Source organism: Eleutherodactylus coqui, chromosome 3, assembly GCF_035609145.1.
Source record: "Eleutherodactylus coqui strain aEleCoq1 chromosome 3, aEleCoq1.hap1, whole genome shotgun sequence".
Taxonomy (NCBI): domain Eukaryota; kingdom Metazoa; phylum Chordata; class Amphibia; order Anura; family Eleutherodactylidae; genus Eleutherodactylus; species Eleutherodactylus coqui.
In genome coordinates, this window is record NC_089839.1 from 17261042 (window position 1) to 17288643 (window position 27602).

Consider the following 27602-nt stretch of genomic DNA (forward strand, 5'->3'; position numbering starts at 1 on the left):
AGCCTATCTGACAGATAGGCTCACTGGGGAGAATTGCGGCAATTCGCAGCATGCTGCGTTTTGCCGGCCACGAGCGGAGAATTGCTATGATTCTCCGCTCGTGGACAGGGGGGGCTGCACTTTCCATAGCAACGCTATGGAAAGCGTCATTGCGTTCCCCGTGGCCGGATAACGCCGCGGGGAGCGCAATGAAAATTCACCCATGGACAGAAGCCCTAATGCTTTCCATTTACTGGCAACTGCACTTACCTCAGAGAGCTCTGCTGAATTCTGTGCAAACTGCTCTTTGAGTTGCTCTACAGATTTCTGTCCTTCGTAGATCTGTAAAAAGCAATGATGAGTGTATATATATATATATATATATATATATATATATATATATATATATATATATATATATATATATATATATATATTTTTTTTACTATTCCATCACATACAACTCCACAAATACAGCTGACATTATCTTAAGACTCCGTCTTGCTGGTCTCATCTTGTAGATAAATACTAACACCTTTACATTGCATGGATTCGAATCCATACGGTTATTCGTATCGCGGCCTGGTGGTGCGACGGTCACAACATGTCAGGACTCAATAGTCAGTGTGACCCTGGTGGTAGTCAAAGAATGGCGTCTTTCACTTTATCGCTTCCCTCCAATGGCATTATGGGGCGACTGATGGGCTTAGGCCTTATTCACACGTGTGATTTTTGATATGTGTGTTAGTATTTACAACTGACTTGAATTGGTCAGTGTGCGGTCCGTGTGCCTCGTCAATGAGGATTCTTTACAGACTGTAAAAACTTGCAGCATGCCCTTTTCAAGTCTGACTTCTTGGATGATAGTCACCTATCCAAATTAAAGGGTGTGCAAGAAAAAAAAAATGCTGATTTTTCACTGATCATTGGTAAGCAATAGAGATGAGCGAGCGTACTCAGAAAAGCACTACTCACTCGAGTAATTTGCTTTATCCGAGTATCGCTGTGCTCGTCCCTGAAGATTCGGGTGCCGGCACGGAGCGGGGAGCTGCAGGGGAGAGTGGGGAGGAACGGAGGTAAGATCTTTCTCTCCCTCTCTCCCGCCCGCTCTCCCCTGCTCCCCGCTGCGCAGCGGCACCCGAATCTTCAGGGACGAGCACAGCGATACTCGGATAAAGCAAATTACTCGAGCGAGTAGTGCTTTTCCGAATACGCCCGCTCATCTCTAGTAAGCAATGCTAGAGAAAAAAACTGGGCGCCCTTCACACAAAGACGACAAGGATGTTAAAAAGATGCACAACCACCACAAACTGATGAAACACCGACGTCTGTGCAGAATGAAATCGGTCCATTCTTCATAGACCAATGCTTGATACGCTCGTCTGAATAAGCCCGAAGATTGGCTGAGAGACATCATGTGACCATAGCAGTTTCATTATAAAGGTACAGAGGATACAGTCATGTGACCAATCATACCAAGAGGTGCTCAATATATCACTTAGAGGGTGACCAATGTACGGCTCTGTGCATGTTAATGAGCCTTTGTAGAAGCGCCGCACTCACCATTTCCTGCTTCCTCTTGTTCTGTTCCTTCTGAGACTCCAACTCTTGACGCAAGTTCCTCATTTTGACATCTATCTGCTTGTTGTTGCTCTTCAGCTCCTTAATAGTCGCCTGTTTAAGAAAGAAGCAGAACCTTTTACACTGTCTCGCATTCTTGCGATTAAACTGCCGCCAACTCACCAGTAATGTCCGTACGAAAAACGTTAACACAGCCGGAAAGTCATCAAGTAATGGCCCGTTTACACGTAACGGTTATCGCTCAAACGTCGTTCAAAGAAACAAATCTGTTCAATAATCGTTCAGCTCACTTTTCATTCGCAGTTTTCATCGCTGGCTTTCAGTCAGTGGATAAACTGTTGCTGAATTGTTGGCTTCTCGTTGCGTGTAAACGCTCCCCACATACAAGATGAAACGCTGAGCGAGAAGCCAGTGATGTCTTTTGGTTTAAACACTCTACAAGAGCGCTGGTGACCTTAGCGGTGACATCAGCGCTCGTGTAGTCGTTTAAGCAGCTGTCGGCCCGTATAAAAGGGCCATAAGGAAACCCCAGACAGACTTAAGAGGGATCTCTGACACCAAACAATTGATGATCCGTCCGTAGAATAGGTCATCAATAGTAGATGGGCTGAGGTCCGTCACTCGGAATCCCCGCCAATCAGCTGATTGAAGTGACAGCAGTGGCTATTTACACAGTGGACAGGAGGGGACATTGACTTGTATGGGGTATGCTCTGAGGACCTGCAGGGGTCATTGTGCAGGGAGGGGGAGGAGGTACTCCCAGCAGATCACCTCTTGTGACTGGTGGAATCTGTTTTCTCTACATATAGGTGCCCCCTCTCAGTGAAATCCTGACTGTCATGTTAGTTAAGACGATTGCTGCAAAGTTTTCTCTCCAGATCAAAAAGCATCAGCCTATTAGGGCCACTGCCCACGGACGGATTTCTGCTGCGTTCCCCATGGCAGGAATTCACAGCGGAATAACACAGCTATTAGGTTCCATTGAACCTTATAGCTTTTCTGCCTGTCACTGCTCACATGCGTGATTCTGCCGCAGATTTCCGCCGTCCATGGGCATGAGCCTTAGGCTCTGTGGTCGGTGGGAAAACTGCAGGATTTTATTTTGGTAAATATAGATTATGCGCGATTAAAAAATAAATAAATAAAATTCTCTAAAAATATGTTTAACACAAAATGTCTGATGACACCTTCCCTTCGAGATCACGGACATTGACTTTAAAAACTTTGAGCCCAGGGTGAAGTCTCGCCATAGTAAATATCTACAGAGCGGCGGTTACCTTCAGGGCGCCGGCCTCCTCCTGCAGGTGCGTGCTCTTCTGCTGGGTCGTACCTTCAGACTCCTTGGCCTCTTTTACCTGAAGAACAACCACATAAAGCTGTAATAGACGGCGGCGTATATCATGAGCTTCGCACATCCCATCGTACAATCTGATCGGTTTACCTTTTTTTCCAGCTCCGATATTTTTTCCAAAGCTTCGCTCTTCTCTTTCATCAGCGCCGCGATCTTCTCAGCGAGCTGCTTCTCATTGACTGGAAGACAACGTAAACACATTGCTGCATCCGGTCATACGAGAGGCGATACGGCAGAAGGGAATTCTACTATCGACTGGGATTAAAGCCAGGGACTATCCAACGTATAGTCACCGCGCTTGGTACTGAAGGGGTTAACATTGTATATTGTGGAGAGGGACTCACAGGGCTGCAAGGGCAGGGATCACTCTTACTGCTTGGGGGGAGACGTTTATGGAACATCACTATACTGGGGGAATTGCTAGATAAGCAGTTTCCCAATAGAACTGCTAGGTTTTAGCCACTTGGGAGCCGATCTGTGACTGAAGGAGCAACTGGATGGACAAATCACGTTATAAGTAGTGGTGCTCCGGGTTATGTCCCCTCCAGCCGATTAGCGGTCTGAATGTCAGCAATACCCCCCCCCCCCCCCCCCCTCCACCTGCCGCCGCTCCATCCCCTAGTGCTAGCAATGAAAAGATATGAATCGACCACTTTCCAAACTTAGGGCCCTTTTACACGGAACGATATGGTTTAGATTATCATTGGACGGTACGAGTCTCAGCAGTAAATGCTGCCAGCGACTGAACGGCGAGCGATAATTTGTTTACTTATTGTTCGTGGTTGAGGCATGAAAAAAAAAAAACTCGAAGCGCTCGAGCCGTGGGGACAGGCAGCCGTTCATCTAGTTACTTGTTTGTTTTATGCAAGCATGAAAATAGTTGTCCGCACGTCGTTACATGTAAACAGCTGAATGATATGCGAACGCAACTGCAACCGATTTATCACTCCGTGTAAAAGGAGCCTTCGGCCGGGCTCACACTCCAATTGTGGAATCTGTGACCGGCGTCCGCGGCAAAATGCAGGCATTGAGAAGCAGGCACGTTCATTCTCTCACTCACACTCAGATACGATTTGCGTATTCTGCAAGCAGAGGACAAAACACAGCGTGCTCTATTCTGCCGTCACGGTCCCTAATGAAGTCAATGGAGACTGTCTGACCCGCAGCCCGTACACCATTAACAGTGCGGGTGGACTGCGGGTACTCGCGCCATCGCTTAGCGACAGTTCGAAAATACAAATATTAAGAAAAAAACAGTGTATTGCGCATGACCAATGGCGAGCCTCACAGTTATAAGCAGTACAGGGAAATAAGGTGCCCCGGGCCGTCTGCCGGGCTCACAGACGGAATCTGCTGTGGGCCTCCCGCATGCGGAATCTGGTCCGCCCACGTGAGCCAAGCCTTACATTTAGGGGAAGAGAAGTGAAGGGGGGGGGGGCAGGGTTTTTTTCTTCTTTAATTGATGACCCGTCATCCATATCAGATCGGCAAGTGATTGATATCCCGCTTATCAGCTAGGCTTGTCCACTACAGCTTGGAAGAACAGGTGGTCAGTGGGTGCATTGGGCCCCTGCAGATCTGGTATTGAGGACCTGTCCAGAGGTCAGGAGGCCTGAAAAACGCTTTCATTTTTCTCATCTTTTACTCATTTTCTAGCACGTTTGTGTCTCCGGCTCCTATGCAGCCCTCTGTGCCTCCACGGTTATAGAATACAAAGCTCTGCTTCTTCTACTCCCAACTGTGAAGTAACACAGAGAGGGTTTGATTGGACTCTGTAACCATAGAGACGCATGGGTCGCCATAGGAGCCGTTTACACAAAACAGCCCAATAGTTTTAATGTAAACGATTTGCAGATGTACCGGATCACAGAGGTAAATGGCTGAGAAGGGCACATCGGTTGGCAAGGGGTTAAAAAGTAGTTGCACTTTTTCTAAATTTTTGTAATGTCAGAGCAACATGATCTGTGGGGGGCCGGGTGCTGAGACCCTGCTGATCGCCGAAAGAAGGGGCTGCAGCGCTCAACCGGACCCTGAGCCCCTTCGGCTGCCTATCGGCTCGTCTCAGCAACTGAAGGCGAACACAAAGATGTCTATAGAAGTCTATGCATCAGTCTTCAGCTGCCAAGAGAAGCCGGCAAGCAATGAAGACAGCTGAAAGGGCCCAGTGCTCAGGCGAGTGCTGCATCACAGCGATCTGCGGGGGTCTCAGCACCCGGACCCCACAGATCAAAGACTTTGCCAAGTCGCTCCGACATCTCAGAAGTTTTCAAAAAGCGCGCTGATACTTTTTAATGATTATGACGTAATTATACGTAACAGGAGAAAAAGAGGGGTACGGAGCCCGCACTGTATTGGGCGGTTGACGGCTTTATAAAGTAGCTGACATCTGCGAACAATAGCTGAAAATGGAGCCAGCTGCGTTTAAAGGCAAAAAAAAAAAAAAAACAAGACCTTTTCCCATTAAAGGTAATAAATAAGCCAAGCATTATTGGTCTCACCGGGTTGATGAAAGTCTGAACTATTAATATAAGGTATTCTTTATCCCACTCAGTGAACACCATGACGGGCAAAAATACACAAAGTCAGATTTCAGTCACTTTTGGTCACAGAGTTTCCACAAAAAATTACCAAAACGTGACTATAAAGTTGTACGTAACCAAAAAGAGGCACAAATAGAAAATACCGCTTACCCCGAAAAAAAACCGCGCCCTCACACGGTGCAATCGTCGAAAAATAAAAGTTTTGGGATCAGAAGATGAAAACAAAAGAGAGTATTTTTTTTTCACTACTTTTAGAAAATAAACACCTTCTAAAATTTCGTAAATCTGCATATTTCTAAGTTTGGTATTACAATAATCATACTGACCCAGAGGGAAAAAAAAGCGGGGGCCTAACTATAGGGTATGCAGGGGATGCGGTTGCACCCGGGCCCAGGAGCCTTAGGGGGCCCATAAGGCCTCTCTTCTCCATATAGGAAGCCCAGTACTATGAATAAAGCATTACAGTTTGGGGCCCCGTTACAGGTTTTGCATCGGGGCCCGGGAGCTTCAAGTTACGCCTCTGGTCATGAGGTCGGGATCTGATGCAGCCTTGTAAGACTGAGCTACTGGAGGTCACAAGGAAACCCACGGAGGAGGGGAGAGGCGCTTACCTTGGTACATTCTGCTCTTCACCTGTAAGAGAACAGATGACAGGCGTTACTGCGACGAACCCCCCGCACAACAACAGCATTCAGAGGTCAGGAGCGAGAGGCGGCCGCCGGCAGTGAAAGGGAACACTCAGGGAAACGGGATTAGCTGATTGCTAAGAAAAGCCTCCAGCTTAATGCCACGAACTGCAGAGCGCAGCCAATAAGCCGGCCGGCTGACATAAGGTTACAGGGGGAGACATGCCATAGCTGCTGGACCAGCGCCTATCAGGGGGGACGGCTCCTGTCACCCCCATAAGCAGACATGAAACAGGCACGTTCCCTACTGAAAGGAATGGACAGGTGGCAGCACCTCGCTCTCCCCGTAACTCCCATAACTGAGGGGGGGGGGGGACCATACTTTTAAAGAATCCCAAATCTGCAGTTAACGGCCCCTTTATTAGACCCCATCTAGTAGTGTTGGACTCATTTGGCCTTCAGTACTGCAGCATTTTGTTGTGGCGTAGATTATACTAGGGTGATGACATCACTCTGCAGGAATACCGGCCCCTGCGGACAGGAAGCTCCTTGTGGATTTGATGGCGGTGCTGACATGTTCTGACCAGCTGGCAGGAAGGGGTCAGCGATTCATGCTGCTTGTGCCAAATTCTGACCTCCCAGCAACAGAAATCTGGATCCATCTGACCAGGAGATGTTTCTCCGCTGTTCAGTGATACAAGTTTTGTGCTCTTTTGCCCGCTGGAGTCTCGTCTTTCTGTCTCTCAGACACAATGGCGCTGGAACTGGTCGCTGCTGTTATAGCCCATCCGTGCGGAGGAACGGTGAGTTGCGAGTTCGGACACATTAGTTGGAGCGCCAGCGTTGTATTCAGCTGACTGTGCAGCCTGTTGGTCACAACGATTCCTGACATCCTCCTCCGACCCCTTTCAGTCATGAGTTGTTTTTATCAGTAGGATTCCCTTTCACTGGATGTTTTCCTCCATCACGCCATTCTCGGTATACTCTCCACACGTTACACAAGATAAACTGCCCCCGCGGTTGGCAGTGAGGCCCCGGCTAGTCCAGCACCGATGACCGGTCTCATTGGGAGTCGCTCCGATCGTTGGATTTTCCCATCTAATGTGGATTCACCCTGAAACTGATCCACGGAAAACTTGTCACGTGATTTTATGCCGCACTCCAGGGTCACCGGGAGAATGTCCATACAGGGAAGTGTCAAGGGGGCTCTAAGAAAGGGGCCGGTCAGTGTATATTGTTTGCTTTCCATCTATATATACAGGATCGGCGCACCGTATACACTGAAGTGGCACATTATAAGGTAAAGGACTACATAATTATATGGCATCATGCTGTGACATGCAGTTCGCTTTCCAGCACTAGGGAAGGACTGGGTGGAGAGAAGCAACTAGGGCCGTACGCTGATAATAAGCAGCCCCGGGGTGGAGATCGCTGCTCCAGAGGACAAGACGCAGCACTCACCGAGAGACAAGTCCTCCAGAAGAAGATCAAGAAAGAGAAGAGTCCCACCAGGAAGGCGATGACGACCGGCTGCCACTGCACACCGTAGAAGTCCGGCCCCGGCTGGAGGTCCTCCGGCAGAGCAGACAGGAGCTGGAAGGCGAAGGAATCACGTAAGAACACAAAACCACAAGAATGGAAGCGCGACGTTACCGGAGCCGCTGCTCCGCTCCTCGCCTGCATCTTACAAGGCAGCCGTCCTCGACCTGCAATTCTCCAGCTGTTAACGCTTTAAATGCCGCTGTGAATTCTGACACCAGCATTTAAAGGGTTAACAACTCCGCTGAGCGGTGTGGCTTATTGGAGCTGTTGCAGGCGGGTGTCCCACCCGACGTTGTATGCAGCGGATCCACCCACCATCTCCTCCATACAAGCATTTGTTCGGACATACAAACAAATTCACTTATGAAAAGTTTCCTGGAGCGGAACCTGTTTGTAAGTAGGGGGATCATCTGTATATGAGTGATGGTCACAGCTCACCTCCTTCCCTCCCTGCACAGGCCACAGAGCACTCTCCTATAGAACTATATAGGTGATGGTCACAGCTCACCTCCTCCCTGTACAGATTACAGAGCATGCCCACAACACTCTACCACAGAAACCTATAGGTGATGGTCACAGCTCACCTCATCCCCTCCCTGCAAAGGTCACAACACTCTCCCATATACCTATAAGACTGGTGCCCCCCGAGCGCCCCGTGTGAATGCAGCAGCGATGGCGGTGTGCATGCATGACCACGGCTCCATTCACTTCTATGGCGAGAAGACACAGAGGGAGATTACTGAGCGCCCCAATCTCTGCCTGCCCCACAGAAGTAAATTAAGAGATGGTCGGTAAAGCATGTGCCCGCCGCTCCAATCACACTGGGCATTTGGGGGGCACCATCTCGGTTCCACTGAGGGTCCCAGCGATCACACATTCATCTCCACACTTTAAACCCTTCGTATATCTGTCAATAGACCATGTAACGCTGACGCAGCAGCCGCCGGCCGAAGGTCACTTTTGCTGGAGTCGCTTCAACTTCAATCTCTCCAATGTCCGTATGTTCAGTAACACTGGGGGGAGTCAGGGGGGGTCTTCTGGGTATTAACCCCTTAGTGACCCCCAACACATCATTTTCCCATCACAAAAACTCTTTTTAAAAAGGATAAAATATCTAAAGAAATTTTGAAAAGGCAACAGAATCGGCCGAACCGCGGTCATAAAAGGGTTAAAAAAGGTCAGAAAACTTTAATTTAAGTTTTAAAAAATTCTGCGAAAAAATAAATAAAAATTATATTTATTTTTTTCCACAAGAGAAAATTGTTAAAATACAAAAAGAAAATGTTAACCCCCCCAGATAAGTATCAGCGCAGAGCAACGACCCGACAATGAGGAGATTTTCACTTCTTTTGCGCGGTGACCGCCGTAGAAATAATTTTTAAAAAAATCTAACGCCAGAATTACTATTTTTCTTCTGTTCGCCTCCCTAAAACCACAAATTAACAGCAATCTGACCGCACAAGAGTACCAATAAAATCTCCGTCTCTTCCCTCACGGAGCTCGGCTGCTGGAGGAGTAAAGCTCCGGGTCCGAGCGCGGCGATGCGGGCTGCATTGTCTTTATTGTATAAAAGTAGTAAAAAGTTTTTAAAAATCTGTATAAACTTTGTGTGGCAGCAACAGCGCCGATCAGAAGGTCATCGTGATCTGTTTACTGAATGTGGGACGCTGTGAAAACAAAGCCCCCCCCCCCCAAAAAAATGGCGGAATTTCTAGAACTCGCCCACCACCCCATTATATGGGCCCCGCTGGGCAGCCGCTATAATATACGAGGAGCCGGCAGACGGCGGTCAGTGACTTCTGGCTTTTGATGTGTGACAATGACAATCACTTGGCCCTTGAAGCAAAAAAAATCCGGTCACTAAGGGGTTAAGGAGAATTCAGACTTCGGCAGGACGGCGATTAGTCAGATAACGCGAAGATCTCCGCGTCGCCTCCAGCGATCATCCGTCCTCGTGTGACCTGCGATCCGCACCACTGCAGAAGCATCTAAACCTGTTGGGCTTCTGGTCGCAGGATGAAGGTGACTTCGCCATCAGAGACCGCAAGGTAAGCCCCGCGTTAGGCTCGCTGCGCCGTGCGGACGGTTACGCCTTCTCTCCGACAGCGACGTCACGGCTCCACGACAGTCGCACTGATATGGTCGTCTTACGTCTAAGCCCGCCATGTGACGCTACGAGCCTTACTGGCGCAGCTCTAGGTGCCTCCATCTCGTCCGCGGCCGACAATAGCAGAGGCACAAGTACCCCCCCCCCCCTTCCCCAATACAGAGGCGACTGCACTGCATGCTGGGAGAGATCTCCTGAATATGACAGACTTTACACCTCCCAGGAGCCACCTGACACCTTTAGTGGCCCAGTAATAAGAACCTTCATAGACACCAATGAGCGCCCCAATTCTATACGTACGCAGCGCCCAAGCGGTGGTGACGGGACAGCGCCGAGTCGGTATACAGCACTGCAGTATAATTCAGGCTGATCGCGGCTGTTAACCCTTTAAATTACACTGTCAATTCTGACAACAGCATTTAAATGCCCCAATCTGAGTCCAGGAATCCTGAATGCCACCCTCCCACCCCCCCCCACCCCCCCCCCCATGATGAGATGGCTAGGTGGGTGTCATGGCAGACTGTGACCTTCTAAAGGCCCCCAGGGCTGTCATGCCTTCCTGCTTATTACAATAGGCCTGTCCTAATAGAATGCTGGCAGAAATACCATATGCTGCAATTCTGAAGTATTGCAGTACATGGTATAAGCGATCAAACAATCGCAAGTTCAAGTTCCTTATGTGTACATTTTTTTTTTGTTTGTTTTTTTTTAAATAAAAAACAAAGGATAATTAAAAAAAAAAAAAGAAAACCGTTTCCCACATTTACATTTAAAAAAACAAAACATTTCGTACCGTTGCGTTCTTAAAAGTGCGATGTGTCAAATAACATTACTTGTCCTGCACGGTGAGCGTCAGTCCTCATACAACCCATCGACCACAATGTAACGTTATGGCGGCAGAACAGAAATACATGTAAGCAGCGCACCAAAAAAGGGGAAAAAACAAAAACAAAACACTAAATAACTTTGGCCTCGTATTGCGCCGCAGAGTAAAGTTACGGCATTTTTGCCGCAGTGTTTTTTGCTCGAAGACGGCAAAATTGTATTTTTTTTTTTGTTCCCTTTCACTCGACTTAGATATTTCTACAGGTTTTTCAGCACATTATATGGTAACACAGAGACACAACCCGCCCCGCAGACATGAGCGCCAGGAGGCTCCGCCCACCAGAAAAATGCAACAACTTAGATTTGAAAATCGTGAAATAAAACTGAAAAAAAAAAATTAATGACCAAGTTCTTAAGGGGTTAATCTTTCAGCTTTGCCCCCCCCCCCTACCCTTAGACACGGGGTGACTGCGGAGTCCAGGTCCATCCTGGTATGTTCTCACCTGGAGGGTGCGGGAGAGCAGGAGGGTATACAGGGTGGGGAGGGTCCCCAGGACGCCCACGTCAGGCCCCGCCTCCAGCGGCGGGTAGGAGGGTGGAGGGTCTTCTAGTTCCATCTCATCCATGGCCGGATGGCTGGCAGGAAGCTCACGGACCTGCTGGGGGTCTCCAGAGACCAATGTAGTGTTATTACCGTGGAGGAGCTCCCCGCTACAGGGGAACCCCGACATCACACCCCAAATATAACCCGACTGTCCAATCACAGCACACATCTCCGCTAGACTGACTCTCTAGTATATACACCCTTCTCTTCTCCTCTAACCCCCCTCCCATCTAGAAGGTGCAGTTCCTACCATTCTCCGTATTTAGCATCCAGCCCCCCCCCTCTCCTCTATATACAGCGTGTCCCCCTCCCTACTCTCTTCTATATACAGCGTGTCCCCCTCCCTATTCTCCTTTATATACAGCATGCCCCCTCCCCCCCTCTCCTCTATATACAGCGTGTCCCCCTCGTCGCTCTCCTCTATATACAGCGTGTCCTCCCCACTTTCCTCCATATACAGTGTGTGTGCCTCACTCTCCTCCATATAGTGTGTGCCCCCCATTATCCTCTATATACAGTGTGTGTCCCACTCCTGTATATACATTGCCCAGCCCCCTCTGTATACAGTCTCCCCCTCCTGTATATACATTGCCCAGCCCCTCTGTATACAGTCTCCCCCTCCTGTATATACATTGCCCAGCCCCTCTGTATACAGTCTCCCCCTCCTGTATATACATTGCCCAGCCCCCTCTGTATACAGTCTCCCCCTCCTGTATATACATTGCCCAGCCCCCTCTGTATACGGTCTCCCCCTCCTGTATATACAGTGCCCAGCCCCCTCTGTATACGGTCTCCCCCTCCTGTATATACATTGCCCAGCCCCCTCTGTATACGGTCTCCCCCTCCTGTATATACATTGCCCAGCCCCCTCTGTATACGGTCTCCCCCTCCTGTATATAAACTGCCCAGCCCCCTCTGTATACGGTCTCCCCCTCCTGTATATAAACTGCCCAGCCCCCTCTGTATACAGTCTCCCCCTCCTGTATATACATTGCCCAGCCCCCTCTGTATACAGTCTCCCCCTCCTGTATATACACTGCCCAGCCCCCTCTGTATACAGTCTCCCCCTCCTGTATATACATTGCCCAGCCCCCTGTGTATACAGTCTCCCCCTCCTGTATATACACTGCCCAGCCCCCTGTGTATACAGTCTCCCCCTCCTGTATATACATTGCCCAGCCGCTCTGTATACGGTCTCCCCCTCCTGTATATACAGTGCCCAGCCCCCTCTGTATACAGTCTCCCCCTCCTGTATATACAGTGCCCAGCCCCCTCTGTATACAGTCTCCCCCTCCTGTATATACACTGCCCAGCCCCCTCTGTATACAGTCTCCCCCTCCTGTATATACACTGCCCAGCCCCCTCTGTATACGGTCTCCCCCTCCTGTATATACATTGCCCAGCCCCCTCTGTATACAGTCTCCCCCTCCTGTATATACACTGCCCAGCCCCCTCTGTATACAGTCTACCCCCTCCTGTATATACACTGCCCAGCCCCCTCTGTATACGGTCTCCCCCTCCTGTATATACATTGCCCAGCCCCCTCTGTATACAGTCTCCCCCTCCTGTATATACAGTGCCCAGCCCCCTCTGTATACAGTCTCCCCCTCCTGTATATACACTGCCCAGCCCCTCTGTATACGGTCTCCCCCTCCTGTATATACATTGCCCAGCTCCCTCTGTATACAGTCTCCCCTTCCTGTATATACATTGCCCAGCCCCTCTGTATACAGTCTCCCCCTCCTGTATATACATTGCCCAGCCCCTCTGTATACGGTCTCCCCCTCCTGTATATACAGTGCCCAGCCCCTTGTATACAGTCTCCCCCTCCTGTATATACAGTGCCCAGCCCCTCTGTATACGGTCTCCCCCTCCTGTATATACATTGCCCAGCCCCCTCTGTATACGGTCTCCCCCTCCTGTATATACATTGCCCAGCCCCCTCTGTATATGGTCTCCCCCTCCTGTATATACATTGCCCAGCCCCCTCTGTATACAGTCTCCCCCTCCTGTATATACATTGCCCAGCCCCCTCTGTATACGGTCTCCCCCTCCTGTATATACACTGCCCAGCCCCCTGTGTATACGGTCTCCCCCTCCTGTATATACATTGCCCAGCCCCCTGTGTATACGGTCTCCCCCTCCTGTATATACATTGCCCAGCCCCTCTGTATACGGTCTCCCCCTCCTGTATATACAGTGCCCAGCCCCCTCTGTATACAGTCTCCCCCTCCTGTATATACACTGCCCAGCCCCATCTGTACAGTCTCCCCCTCCTGTATATACACTGCCCAGCCCCCTCTGTATACGGTCTCCCCCTCCTGTATATACATTGCCCAGCCCCCTCTGTATACGGTCTCCCCCTCCTGTATATACATTGCCCAGCCCCCTCTGTATACAGTCTCCCCCTCCTGTATATACACTGCCCAGCCCCCTCTGTATACGGTCTCCCCCTCCTGTATATACAGTGCCCAGCCCCCTCTGTATACAGTCTCCCCCTCCTGTATATACACTGCCCAGCCCCCTCTGTATACGGTCTCCCCCTCCTGTATATACATTGCCCAGCCCCCTCTGTATACGGTCTCCCCCTCCTGTATATACAGTGCCCAGCCCCCTCTGTATACAGTCTCCCCCTCCTGTATATACATTGCCCAGCCCCCTCTGTATACGGTCTCCCCCTCCTGTATATACATTGCCCAGCCCCTCTGTATACGGTCTCCCCCTCCTGTATATACATTGCCCAGCCCCCTCTGTATACGGTCTCCCCCTCCTGTATATACATTGCCCAGCCCCCTCTGTATACAGTCTCCCCCTCCTGTATATACATTGCCCAGCCCCCTCTGTATACGGTCTCCCCCTCCTGTATATACATTGCCCAGCCCCCTCTGTATACGGTCTCCCCCCCCTGTATATACACTGCCCAGCCCCCTCTGTATACAGTCTCCCCCTCCTGTATATACAGTGCCCAGCCCCCTCTGTATACGGTCTCCCCCTCCTGTATATACACTGCCCAGCCCCCTCTGTATACAGTCTCCCCCTCCTGTATATACATTGCCCAGCCCCCTCTGTATACGGTCTCCCCCTCCTGTATATACACTGCCCAGCCCCCTCTGTATACAGTCTCCCCCTCCTGTATATACATTGCCCAGCCCCCTCTGTATACAGTCTCCCCCTCCTGTATATACATTGCCCAGCCCCCTCTGTATACAGTCTCCCCCTCCTGTATATACATTGCCCAGCCCCCTCTGTATACGGTCTCCCCCTCCTGTATATACATTGCCCAGCCCCCTCTGTATACAGTCTCCCCCTCCTGTATATACATTGCCTAGCCCCCTCTGTATACAGTCTCCCCCTCCTGTATATACATTGCCTAGCCCCCTCTGTATACAGTCTCCCCCTCCTGTATATACATTGCCCAGCCCCCTCTGTATACGGTCTCCCCCTCCTGTATATACATTGCCCAGCCCCCTCTGTATACGGTCTCCCCCTCCTGTATATACATTGCCTAGCCCCCTCTGTATACAGTCTCCCCCTCCTGTATATACATTGCCTAGCCCCCTCTGTATACGGTCTCCCCCTCCTGTATATACATTGCCCAGCCCCCTCTGTATACGGTCTCCCCCTCCTCTGCTCACCTGCCCCTCAGCTGCTCTGAACTTCGTCTCCTGTCATAACAACACGTCACCACTGAGAGTCCCGGCAGGACCCGGATGCGCCGACGTCAGAGGGCGGCGACAAGCCGGAAGTGGCGAGGCGGCAGGTGACCGCGGATTAACCCCTGGGCGGCGGAAGCCTCGCGCTCCGTGGCCGCAGAGCATGTCGGGACTTGTAGTTCCTGTCAGCTCTGCCTCATGGCGTCACATACGGTTATCACCAGACTTATACACTATTATAACGAACAAAAGCGGTGACCATAAATAATAAACACAAGTCATCCCTGTAAATCCACGTTCACACGGCTGCGGCACGGTCTGCGTCCGGTGCAAGCACAAGGCGCAGCGCAACAGGTCGTCCAAGTGATGTCCTACTCGCACGGTCACATGACCGCGTCACACACGGACATGAAGCCAGAAGGCCACGACTCAATCCACGCGGCGCTTTTATCGTGGAGAGAGAAAAAAAAAATTATGTGAAAACCCGCGTGCGTCTCGCAGCAAGTTGTGGGGATTATTGGCCGCGCGATTCACAATAAAGGAGCGTTGTGTCAGACGCGGCCAGGCGGGGCGGGTAATTCCATGTGTGTACATTTTAGCCGCGGCGGAGGATCGCGGAGGGTTTACCATTGTTTTCAATTCAGGGCAATATGCGCAAAACAAGAAAGCGCTCCGTTTTTCACTAATCACTGCTAATCGATGCTAGAAAAAAAATCGCGTCTCCTACCTTTTTCCTTTTTTTTTCTTGTGTGCACAAAGACACACAGACGTAAAAAAGAAAAACGGACACGTGCACCGCATATGGGTGCGGCGCAGACAGACCTTCGCACGGACTCAAATCCATCAGTTTTACAGGCCGAAGTCGGTCGTGCCCATCGAAGGAATCCCTTAATAAAAAAGTGTCGCCGGGGCGCGAGAAGACGGTGGTTGCTATGGTTCCAGTTTTGCTTTGTAGTCCACACGAACAGCGTTTGATCCTCGGTCGCCCTCAGAGCGGCGAGCATTGTATCCACGCGTGCGACACTTTTCTAACCCATGTCGGAAGGCGAGTCGGTTTAGAGTCCGCGGCCTCGTCTACGTCACCACGGCGACCAAATATATCAGAAACCGTGGTGTCGTAAATGTGGCGTTTGGTCAAAACACCATATTGTTCAACGCATCATGGTGAAAACCAGCGGTTAATGGATAAAATGTCTGATCACGGGGGTCCGACCGCCGAGACCCCCAGACCGACACACCCAAGCACCGCATGTGAGTGTACACACATGACCATTCACCTCTAGGAGTCGCAGGGAGACGGCGGAGAGCGTCCATCTCCTCCTGCACCACTGAAGTAGGGCGGCCACCAGCCGGCCAATCATCGGCCCGGCCAGTAATTAAGGTGAAAGGCCGATGACGGGATTTTTGCATCATCTGGTAAAAAAAAATATTTGGCGCGATCCCCTCCGGCCAGGCAACGCCACACCATCAAGTATGCTGTCATCAGGGGCTGTGACCCCTGACCTCTGCACCCCCTCAGCATCTACGATGCATACAGGATATGCGGGCCGCAGACCCCAGGGAGAGGGGTCAGGGCTGAACAGGAGCTACAGAGGGAGCGAAATACTGATGGTGCCGGATTGTTGCTAAGCTGGAGGTTCAAATGGGGAGGGCAGAACGAGGAGGTCCTATTACTACTGGGGGGACTAACGGGGCACTGCTAGGGGCATTATTAGTATTGGGGCCACTACTAAGGACACTATTACTTTTGGGGCTACTACTTGTGGCACTATTACTATTGGGGCTACTATTGGAGGCATTATTACTATTGGGATCACCACTGGAGTGCTGTTACTATTGGGGCCACTACTTGTGGCACTATTAGTATTAGGGCCACTACTAGTATTGGGGCAACTATTACTATTGAAATCACTACAGGGGGTGCTGTTGCTATTGGGACCACTACTGAAGCATTATTACTACTGGAGGCATTACCACCACTGGGGCCACTATTACTACTAGGGCCACTAATACTATTGAAGCCATCACTGGTGGGACTATTACTATTGGGGACACTTACTATTTGGGCCCCTACTGGTGGGACTATTACTACTGGGGCCACCACTGGGGGTGCTGTTACTACTGGGGACATTATTACTATTGGGGCCACTATTACTACTAGGGCCACTAATACTATTGGGGCCATCACTGGTGGGACTATTACTATTGGGGACACTTACTATTTGGGCCCCTACTGGTGGGACTATTACTACTGGGGCACTGGTGGGACATTATTACTATTGGTGCACTGTTCTCCGTATCAGCGGGGGGTTCCAGCGCTCGGTCATTTGTGTGAACACCCCTCTAACGCACCGTACGTTTTTTTGCAGAGCCTCTGCTCTAGCGACCAATGACACGCATGAGCCCATCAGAATCATTTTCGGCGTGGCCCTCATTCACGCATCGTGGCTGACTGGTGATGGCGGACGTCACTCCTCCGGTTGGCGCGGGCCCCGAGGCCGCAGCTGAATGAAACCTCCGCTCAGTGTTTACCCTGCAGAATTCATCATCCGTGTTTACTTTCCTGTTCACTAAAACCATAAACTGACTAATTTCATGTTAGGTAAATATCAGGCCGGATCGCTGCCAGGACTCGCTGTACGACTCGTGTAATGAATGACGCGGAGCGCCTCCTGGACTGGGACTATACCCGACAGCGGTGTAATACAAGCTCCAGGTAAATAGTCACATCTGGTTACCACCTTGGGGCTTATTCAGACGGGCCTACGACGCGTCCGTGTGCAGCCATGTATTCCACGGACATTATAGCCTATGGGACTGCGCAGGTGAGCGATCCTAAACAAAATCGCCGCAGGATAGAGCATGCAGTGATTTCTTTCTTGCTAGATAGCATTAGCGCTAATGTGAAGGATCCCATTGGACGGCACGGGCTTCACATGCATGTTTTCTCGCGCTATCGCATCGCGGCAAAAATCGCACAAAAAAACCCCGCAGTGCATGCAAATACACAACGCCCGATAAGCAAAAACGCCATTAAAATGAGCACACAGATACGCATACGCTCGCATGAATTTGCCGCTACGCAGCGTGGATCGTGAATTCATACAATATGAGAAGTCCAGGTGCCGCTCAGCAGTTGGCGGAGGTATGCGGCACGCTGTCAGGGCACCATAACTGGCTAAAATGGGCCAAAATCCTATGGCGATCTGACCTATAAAATATCTTCTAGCGCCCGGCGTTCTGTTCTTCTGAGCCCACCTCCCCGCTTCACACTTCGCCCGCACATTCTCCACCCGCCTAGGACAGCACAACTGAACCAAAATGAAGGAGGGGCAAACAAAATCCGAATTATACAACATAGCAAAATCTTATTAATTTGCTTGTGCGATGCCAACCATGGCATCCAGCCACTGCATGAGCCCGGGATCAGGTGCAAAAGCCCAACACACAATGCCAACGTGTGCCGCCTATATAGCAGCTGATCCCCAAAAATACATTGTATAAAACTGCCGTAGCAACAATAAAACCTCCACGAAGGAAACGCATCATCAGTGGGCATGAAGAACCCTTCCATAGTCACTGAGGACTTTATGCATCCGGTGGACCAAAGTCATCCAAGCTCTCTCCTCCACCATGTTTATCAACATGCCCCCTACCATGAGGAGTGCCATCTCCGTGCATCTACCACAGTGCTGGGCTTTGGCGCACACGCAGTGATATCCGTCCATCTCTCCATAGCCTTGATGAAGTCCTGCGCATGTGCCGATGCAGAGAGGTGTCAGCCATTAGGGTAGGGACGAACTTGCAAGTACGGAGGAGGAGAGAACCCGGACGTCTTTGGCTGTGGAGCCGTTCAACGGATGGGTCTACTGACCTACCAAAACTACGACACTGTGCCTGATAAACAATGAAGGAGATCGGCGGTGGCATCATTAGTTAGCCGGGAGGCGGGAGTGTTGGGAGTCCGACTCCCGGCAATCTGATACTGCATCAATTATAAACCCAGTACAACATCATAGGACATCTGTCACCGGGTCTATGCTGTCCGAACCGCAGGTACGTACCCGCGGCCCGTCTGCGTCTTTTCCGGATTTGCAGTGGCGTGTCATAATAAACATACTTTGAAGACGTCTTGAACAGACCAAATTATAGTCCATGGAGTCCATTCAGCGCTGCTTGAACCAGGGAACCACAGGCGGCATGAACCCGGGACAGATGTGCCCGTATGCAAGTGTTAATCTGAAACGCTGCAGTATTTCAGTGTAAACATGCGGGCACCGTGCACATCGGTCCCGGGTTCATGTTGCCCGTGGCTCCGTGGTTTGAGCAGCATGAACCTGGTGTCAGATTCCCTTTAGAGACCGGTCATCAACAGCCCAATCCATGATAAACCTGTAATGAGATTTCCTTATCACTATTTAGTTCTGTAATCGGTGCCCGATACCGCCCCGCGCCAGGCCGCCCCTGTTCTTGATTAGCATGCATACCGATTTCCTGTCTTCTCTGTAATCCCGCGCAGGCACCGTGGCAAACCCTTCCTGCGCACCTCAGCTCTCCTTTACCTACTTAGATTTAAACAGCAAACTACGCATGCGCCTTGAGGATCAGTATTTCCCCAAACATCTGACTTCAGGCGCAGTGGGAGTAAAGATCCTCAAGGCGCATGCGCAGTACGCCGCTGACGTCCCAACTAGTAGGGAAGAGCTGAGGTGCGGCAGGGTTTGCTACGGCACCTGCGCAGGATTACAGTGAAGACAGGAAATCAGTATGCATGCCGATCATGAACGGGGGCGGCCTGGCGGGGTTGACCAAAATGGATGCCTTTCGGGGCTGCTACGCACTCCAGCACTTTCACGGATAACATAGCGCTGCATGCACTACTGTTTCAGCTGGCATTTTTGTGGAAATCAGCCATGGCGGATCTGAAGAGTCTCCAACACGAAAGTCAACAAAGCTTAACACAGCGGTACTTCAGAAGAACCACTGGTTTCACTTTAGTCAATTATCAAAAGATACTTCTAAAGTAGCTTCATCTTAGATACACCAAAAGGGTTATGGAGCGCGTGGCACTTCCTGTTGGACATTGGTGGCAATGCTTTTTATGGACACCCATTGAAGCTTTCCCCAAACTCACTACTTGGATCTCAGCTTCTTTAAATGTGGTAGTCCCAACTGGACAATTCCTAGCCATGTGCCATAGGGGGTCTTTTATAAGGAAGAGCAGTTACGGGCGGCTCAGACTTGAAGCAGCCATGGTCACCCATTAATCTGAACGGCTCTTATGGGATACTAGGTTTCCATCAGCTTGTCGCAGGGGTGGCTTTTGTTTGTAGAGGGGGTTATCCAGTTGGGACCACCGCAATGACACTGTGGATGACCGCAGCAATGGCAACTGGTTCCATGTGTAGGACTTACCTGGCTGGCAACTGGGGCAAATTTTTTCTTGGCTTCAAGGAGCGCACTTTGCATTGAGGAAAGCACGGATGTCAGCGAGACAAATTCTGCATCGCCTTTCTCGACTCCACCTTCATCGATAGCAGCGACTGCAAGGAAGGAAGAGAGAGTCATAGATGGTCTATTATACGCAGGCAGTTGTCAAGATTGTGGATGTGGACCCGCTGTGCCACAGACCAATTTGGGTTTGGCTAATTTTGAGGCCAGAACTGTGGTTCCCTGGGGTTCACCATTTAACCCCACCAGTCAGGATCTGGTCTTCCCTGTAGGGACCTCCAGACCGTTACCCCAGGAGTAGTCTCAATATGGTGGTGCCTGACACAAACTGGTTAAGGTAACCGTATTGCTGTACCAGAAGAGCAGGCAGAAAGGTGGTCCTAGAACAGAGCTGAAGTCAGGACAGACGGCATTCCTGTGTAACGATATAACAGGTCAAGGTCAGGAGAGGAGAAGAAGGGAAAGCTGGGTAGAACAAGCGAGGATCAACCAGGAGTCAGTCAGAACAAGTACATACTAAACTAGACTAAACGCTCAGCTACCCGCTAGTTGGGGAGGTGCCTAAAATACCCAGAGACTGGTCCAGATTGGCTGAGGATGGGAAAGCTGGATGCATGCAGTGGCCCTTTAAGAGCTGGTCCAGACACGTGTGCACCCTATGGTGTCCAGGAAGATGTGGCGTTTGCTGCAGAGAACACAAGGGGCACAATGCTGTCCATGACTGATGTCAGGAGAAGGCAGGGGATGCCATCGGGCATGACAAGCAGCCATAAGATGGTATACACTAAATGGCCACTTTACTAGAGACCCCATCTTATAGCGAGTTGGACATCCTTTGGCCTTCAGAATCACAACAATTCATCATGCTGTAGATTTCTCCAGGTGAATAAATCGTTCTGTAGGAATATCGGCCCCTGCGTACAGAAAGCTTCTTGTAGTTACCGCAGATTAGATGGAGGTGCCAACATGTTGTGACCAACTGACAGAAAGGGGTCATCGATTCATTCTGCTTGTGCCAAATTCTGACCCCACCCCCTCATTAGCACGGAGCAACAGAAATCAGAATTCGTCTGACCAAGCGATTTTCTGCTGCTGTGTTACTATTTTTGCGCTCTTTTGCTCCCTGCAGTCTCGATTTTCTATTTTTCGAAGATACAATGGCGCTGGAACTGGTTGTCTGCTGTTATAGCCCGTCCGTACTAAGGAACGGTGAGATGTGCGTTTTAACACATCAGTTGGAGCAACGGCGGTGTGTTCAGCTGCTCTTAGCTATTACATTGGTCAGAAAAATTCCTGACATCCTCCTCTGACTCCTTTCAGCCATGAGTCATTTCCGCCCATAAGATCCCCTTTTGCTGCATGTTTTCCTCGATCACACCATTTTTTGTATACTCCTCACACTCTTACACTAGAAAACCCCCCGCGATTGGCAGTGAGACCCTGTCTAGTCCAGCACTGATAACCGGCCTCGTTGGAAGTCGCTCCGATCGCTAGATTTTCCATTTAATATGGATTCACACCGAAACTAATCTACGGAATCTTGTCACGTAATTTCATCCCGCCCTCCGGGGTCACGGGGAGAATTACCATACAGAGAAGTGTCAATCATGAGAGGGCCGGGCTCTAATAAAGGGGCCAGTCAGCGTATAGCTCATGCTCCCACAACCTAGACAAACATATATTTATATAGTAGTGAGAACAGTATAGTGGCCTAATGTGATACATTACAGCTCGTGTTTCTCACCTGGTTCGGGTCTCTCCTCGTTATGGGACACGTCTACATCTGGGTGAAGTGTGCCGGAATCCACCGGGTCTTCGGAGGAAGAGACAAGTTCTGGCTCCTCTCTGTGGACCTCTGGTTGCACTGAGGTCTCCTCCACCCGTGGCTCTCGTATTGTGGGTTCCTCCTTTCTCATTGGTTCTGAGATCTCATCCACTTGTGGTTCTGGCGCCACAACGTCCTCCACCGTTTTCCGTTCGGCATCTGCTGTCTCCTCTCTCTTCACTGTCCTGTCTGTGAAAAGCAAAGTCAACCATCAAAAATACAAACAATTCTATCATTTCGCCATATCATCAAACTATGTAACATCGGACAGCTATGCGCCAGCTGCTGACCCTACATCCGTGATGGATTTACCTCCATGAGGCGTAGCGGGAAGCAGTAGTTTGTAACTGCCCCAACCCTGAAGACAGGCGTGCGGTGACCGATCTGACTACGCTACCCTACAAACATTGTCAGCACTATGGTTCTCTCTATCATGGAGCACAAAGTGGATTTCTTGCCCAGGGACAGGAAAATACAGTCAGATGGCTCCGGCTTGGAGACACGGCCATTTTTTTGTTTTATCTCCCCCTCCGCCCACGCTGTCAAAAAAATCTTTTTTATTTTTTCCAGCGACATAATCCCGGGCAGGGCGTAGATAAAGGCTCATGGGCCCGGGTGCAAAAGTTTATCTTTGTTTTCTGAAAGATACTCTGTAATCTTCCTTTATACCATTCCGGACACAACTTCTGGATTGCTTTTTATTACATTTTTTTCCTGGAGACGGGGTAACCAAAGAGGAGGGGGGGGGGGGGGAGAGAAATTCTGTCATAGGGTATTTTCGTTCACTATGCGGGATAAATAATCCGTCATTTTATAGACTGGACTTTTATGGAGACACGAATACCAAATGGGTTTTTTAGTTTCGATTTTTTAATGTTAAATAAAAGGAAAAAGATGGGGGGGGGGGGGGGGGGAGTTTCACTTTTAAATATTTTTGCTATAATAATTTTAAAACCTTTGACTAATTTTTCCTTCTTTTTATAAGTCCCACGGCGGGACTTGAACTTGCGATAGTTGGATCTCTTATATAATATACTGCAATACTTCAGAGGTATTCCAGCACTTCTGTAGAGATAGAATCACTTCTTTATTGCAACACCATTTAAAGTCCATGATGCATGGTTACAGAAGCAGCGCAAGCTTACGCGTTTCACACCCACAGGTTCTTGGTCAAAGAGTAAGAAACGGAAATCCTGCAGAAATCTCGTGGCTTGGCCGCCACGAAAAACCGCAAGATTTCCGCGGGAGAGCCGCAGCTTCAAAACCTGTGTCATTTCGCTGCGGGTTTTGGAGCGGTTCGGCCGCCGGAATTCTGTTGCGGCTTTCTCTCCACATAGAGAGGAGTGAGGCCACAGCGGGGAAAAAAAAAAAAAGAATTGACATGCTGCGGCTGTCAATTCCGCACCGCATCTCCGGTTCCACCCGCTTTTGCTGTGACGGATTGGCCGCCCCGTGTGGACCAGATTTTTGCAAAATCTCATACACATGGCTGGCTAATCAAAGGATTAGAAGGCGTGGGGGGAATAGCCACACGTAAATTCCGCAGCAATTCCGTCCCGTGTGAACCCAGCCTTGGGGTATATTCACAGGAATGATGTTTCCAGATGATATTCTAAAAATAAGACCGAAATCAGATGGAAATAAAGCATATTATTTTAAATTGTTATATTCATATATTTATACATGCAATTTTTTTTAAATCGGGGGAACAGTCCGAGAAAAAAAAAAATTTAAAAAAAAAAAAATCATTCAAGAAAAAACCCCAATATTTTCTATTTTGTTATTATTTTCCTATGAAAATCACCCATTTAAGTCTATGGGTGTGTTTAACAGAAAGGCTTGCACTCGTTTCATATGATTGTAATCCATTTTTATCGCATGTGATAGAAAAAAAAAAAAAAACATATGAAGAACTGGGAAGTTTGCAGAGCCCAGCAGGTTTTTGTTGTTTTTTTTAGCATGTAAGAATTGAACGAAAAATCGCTGAAACGCATAAAGAAAAAAAAAAAATTGCACGAAAAATCGGTCTGAATTTTCAGGGCTGTAAAGTGCACCTGTGTGAAGACACCCTGATGACGAAACATTTTATTGGACTACATAATAGGTCGGTAGAAACGGTTCTAAGATTAGACAGATTCATATACAGCTCCATTATAATGAAGAGTAAGAACACACCCGTACTACGGAAGGAAGCAATGCTTACCTCCTTCTCCCATCACATCTGGGTCCTGGGCTCCTGGCGTAAGCACAGAGTTGTCACTGAGCGTTGAATGCTTCTGTCGGAGCCTGTAGGAGATCTCTTGGACGTCATCCAGCAGAGCCGCCTCTTCGTCAAACATTTCCTTCCCTGTTGCAAGGATCTGACCGTTGTCCGCCTGTCTGGAATCCAAGACACTCTCAACAAAGTCAAGTATATTGCTTTCAGATGCTTCTAAGATCTGGTCCAGAGCTTTATCAATATGATCCAGGCGGACGTTGTCTTTTCGGGAGAGTTTCAACTCCGAGTCCATGTCGTGAAACATGGCTTCCAGTCTCATAAGGTTGTCAAGACCGAGGTACTTTGTGAACTGTGCAATGCGGGCCTCATCCAGAAACTCCCTCAGGATAGAAAGATTGGTAATGCTTTCAAGATAAGATGCCTCCTCTAATCCATCATTCATCGAATACATGGAGTCCTCATTGGATTCCTCAGCTACTCTTTCATGGTCTTCTACATTAGCCGTCTGGTCATTGGTGGAGTCAACTTTCTTGAGAAGGTCTTCCTTGGAGATTTCCTCTGCTTCTGCTGAGGTTTCCTCTTGAGATACGTCAACCATGTTCTTTATTAAATTATCAACATTGATTATTTCCTCATCTTTTGCTGCTGCCATTTCCTCTTTATTAGTATTTTGCTCCTCAACGTTTTCTACACTGAAAGCCTGTTTCTCCTGGGTGACTTCTTCATTTTGAGATGTGGTTTCTTGGACAATCTCCTTTTCTCCAGACACTGTGTTGTTAGAGTCCAACATATCTAGATGTTCAGTACTATTGCTATCGGTTTCCAGTTGCTTAGATTTTGCGGCATTGACAGCATTTTCATCTTCTAACAGTCCATCCTGGTTTTCTTCATCTGCCTCTTCTTTATCTACTTCTGATGAGGTCTTTTCTTCATGCTCATCTTTCTCTGGAACATCTTGTAAGGTGCTATCAGCTTTACCATCACCCATTGCTCCTTTATCTGCAGAATCTTCTGTTGTTTCCGATCTTTGGTCTTCATTTCCATTGTACGGTGGTACTTGAATAGTTTGTGGCGTGTCTTTTTCTTCTTTTTGTGATTCAACTGAGCCTGAATCACTTGCAGGTTTGGCATCTTCCAAGTCCACTTTATCCAATGACTCTGGATCAGTTTCATTTGATTTTACTTCTCCAGCATGGCCCTCATTGGTTTGGGGTGTTTCAAGCTTGGACTCCTCTGACAATGGAAGATTCTCTTTCATAGCGTCATTATCTTCTGTAACTGCTTGATCTGGAATCTCATTTTTTGTGTCCACAATCTTCGTCTCTTTGTTTTCTTTAAGATCTTCCCTTGGATCTTCAGATGTTCCTTTATCTACAGGATCTTCTGCTTCAGCATCCTCCACTGGCTTGGCCATCCCCTGTGTAACTACCTTATCATTAGATGGTAGTGAGGCATCTTTCGAAGCAGTTTCTTGAGTCTCAGTTTGAGATTCTTGTGTTCCTTCCAAATCTATGTTACTGGCTTGATCCTTAACGTCTGACTCTTTAGTTACTGATTCAATATCAGCATTATTGTTTTCATTTTCTTGTTTTTCAGTTTGCAATTCTTTTGTTTCTTCCATATCTACATTACTAGCTTGATCCTTAACTTCTGGCTCTTCACTTACTGATTTCGGATCTGTGTCAAGTTCAGGAGGAGTTTCATCACTGGAAGACAAAGTAACTTCATTTTCAGCTGAGCTGTTAGAAGTAATATTGATCTTTGGTTCAATTTGAAAAGCTTGATCACCCTCAACTGTAGACAACGTTTCCTCTACCAGTTCTTCTTCTAAAATATATAGATCATCATCAAAAGGTGGCTCAGAGTTTGTATGCCTTACACTGTTTTTCTCCATACCAAGTAAGTATAAGTTGTTGTCTTCGTCCAACTCTTCAACTGGTTCTTCCTCGTCTTCCTCCTCAGTATCGGTTCCGTCTGGATCAGTGACATCCCGTGTGTGTTCTCCACCACTAACAATAGCAAAGAAGGTGTCTCCCCATGTGGTCAGTATGTTTTTTTCTTGTTTTAGCGGTGTTGCATGACCTACATCTACAGAAACCTTTACCTCATCTTCTGGGGGTGGCATTTTTGTCTCTGGTGCAGTGCTAGAGGTAGAATCATTTTCAAAGGTTGCCTGATCAAGGGATTTAACATCATAATCTTCAAAGGTCAACAAAGGAGGTTCCAAGGACTCTTCCAAAATGTCCTCTTCAAATTCTGCTTCATAGGGCTCATCCTTTCTGTTCTTGACTTCCTCAAGGTATTTTTCATTGAAAGTAACACTTCTGGTCTCCTCATCATCGGACACCGTCGCATCGCCTGTTGAGCCAATTTCTGTCTTCAGTTTTTGTCTCAGTTCCTCGTCTAAAAGAGTATAAGAATCAAAGTTTTTATTCTTTTCTTCAGATTCATTAACCTCATCTTCCGGAGGTTGCGTTTTTGCCTCTGTTGGGGTGCTAGAGGTAGAGTCATTTTTAGAAGTCACCTGATCAAATGATTTAACATCGGATTTTTTGAAGGACAACAAAGGAGGTTCCAAGGACTCTTTCAAAAGGTCTTCTTTAAATTCTGCTTCGTAGGGCTCATCCATTTTGCCCTTGACTTCATCAAGATATTTATCACCGGAAGTAACACTTCTGGTCTCCTCATCATCAGACACAGTCGCATCAGCGGTTGACCCAATTTCGGTCTTCAGTTTCTGACTCCGTTCCTTATCTACAAGGGTATAGGAATCAAAGTTCTTTCTCTTTTCTTCAGATTCATTAGTGTCTCCCTGAGAAATGCTGTCATATTTGGCTTTTTCACTACCTGGCACTTGTGATTCTCTTTTTGCGATTAACATATCGTGTGCAACACGGTCTTCCTGAGAATTTTTGGATTGACTATTTACAATGTGAATATGTAGATTTTCATCAGATGGATCCGTCTCTTTCTGCTTGCTCAACTCAAGGGTGTCTTTTTCTGGAGGTTCTTCATTCTTTTCTTGGGGTTCAGAAGTGGGCAAGTCTGCAGATGCGGAAGGAGATGGCTCACCTTCTGCTCTCTTAGGCTCCTCCTCTGTACCAGGCTCGTCTTCTAAAGGCGATTCAGAGACAGAAGAAGATACCTCCGTAGGTGGCGTTTCCATCTCTGGGGACGGTGATCCCTCTGGTGATGTTTCACGACTAGTTGTGCTTCCCTTTTGTTTTTTTAAAAGTTCATTAACATCATAAGTATCGAAATTATCTTTTCCATCCTCAAAACAAACAAAATCCGTTTCCT

The 27602-nt window shown here is 48.7% G+C and overlaps 1 protein-coding gene across 2 annotated transcripts in view; it reads right to left on the bottom strand.

Annotated features, from left to right (window-relative positions):
* The window catches only part of MIA3 (MIA SH3 domain ER export factor 3), a 68567-nt gene that overhangs the window by 27836 nt on the left and 13129 nt on the right, over positions 1-27602 (bottom strand). For both annotated transcript variants that reach the window (XM_066595194.1, XM_066595193.1), the window contains exons 4-12: positions 24288-27600; positions 22004-22273; positions 20224-20351; positions 7539-7670; positions 6063-6084; positions 3002-3090; positions 2838-2915; positions 1543-1653; positions 250-321 (exon numbers count right to left, since the gene is read on the bottom strand). In XM_066595194.1, coding sequence (XP_066451291.1) covers positions 250-321; positions 1543-1653; positions 2838-2915; positions 3002-3090; positions 6063-6084; positions 7539-7670; positions 20224-20351; positions 22004-22273; positions 24288-27600 — 4215 coding nt within the window. The remainder of the gene's footprint in view (positions 1-249; positions 322-1542; positions 1654-2837; positions 2916-3001; positions 3091-6062; positions 6085-7538; positions 7671-20223; positions 20352-22003; positions 22274-24287; positions 27601-27602) is intronic.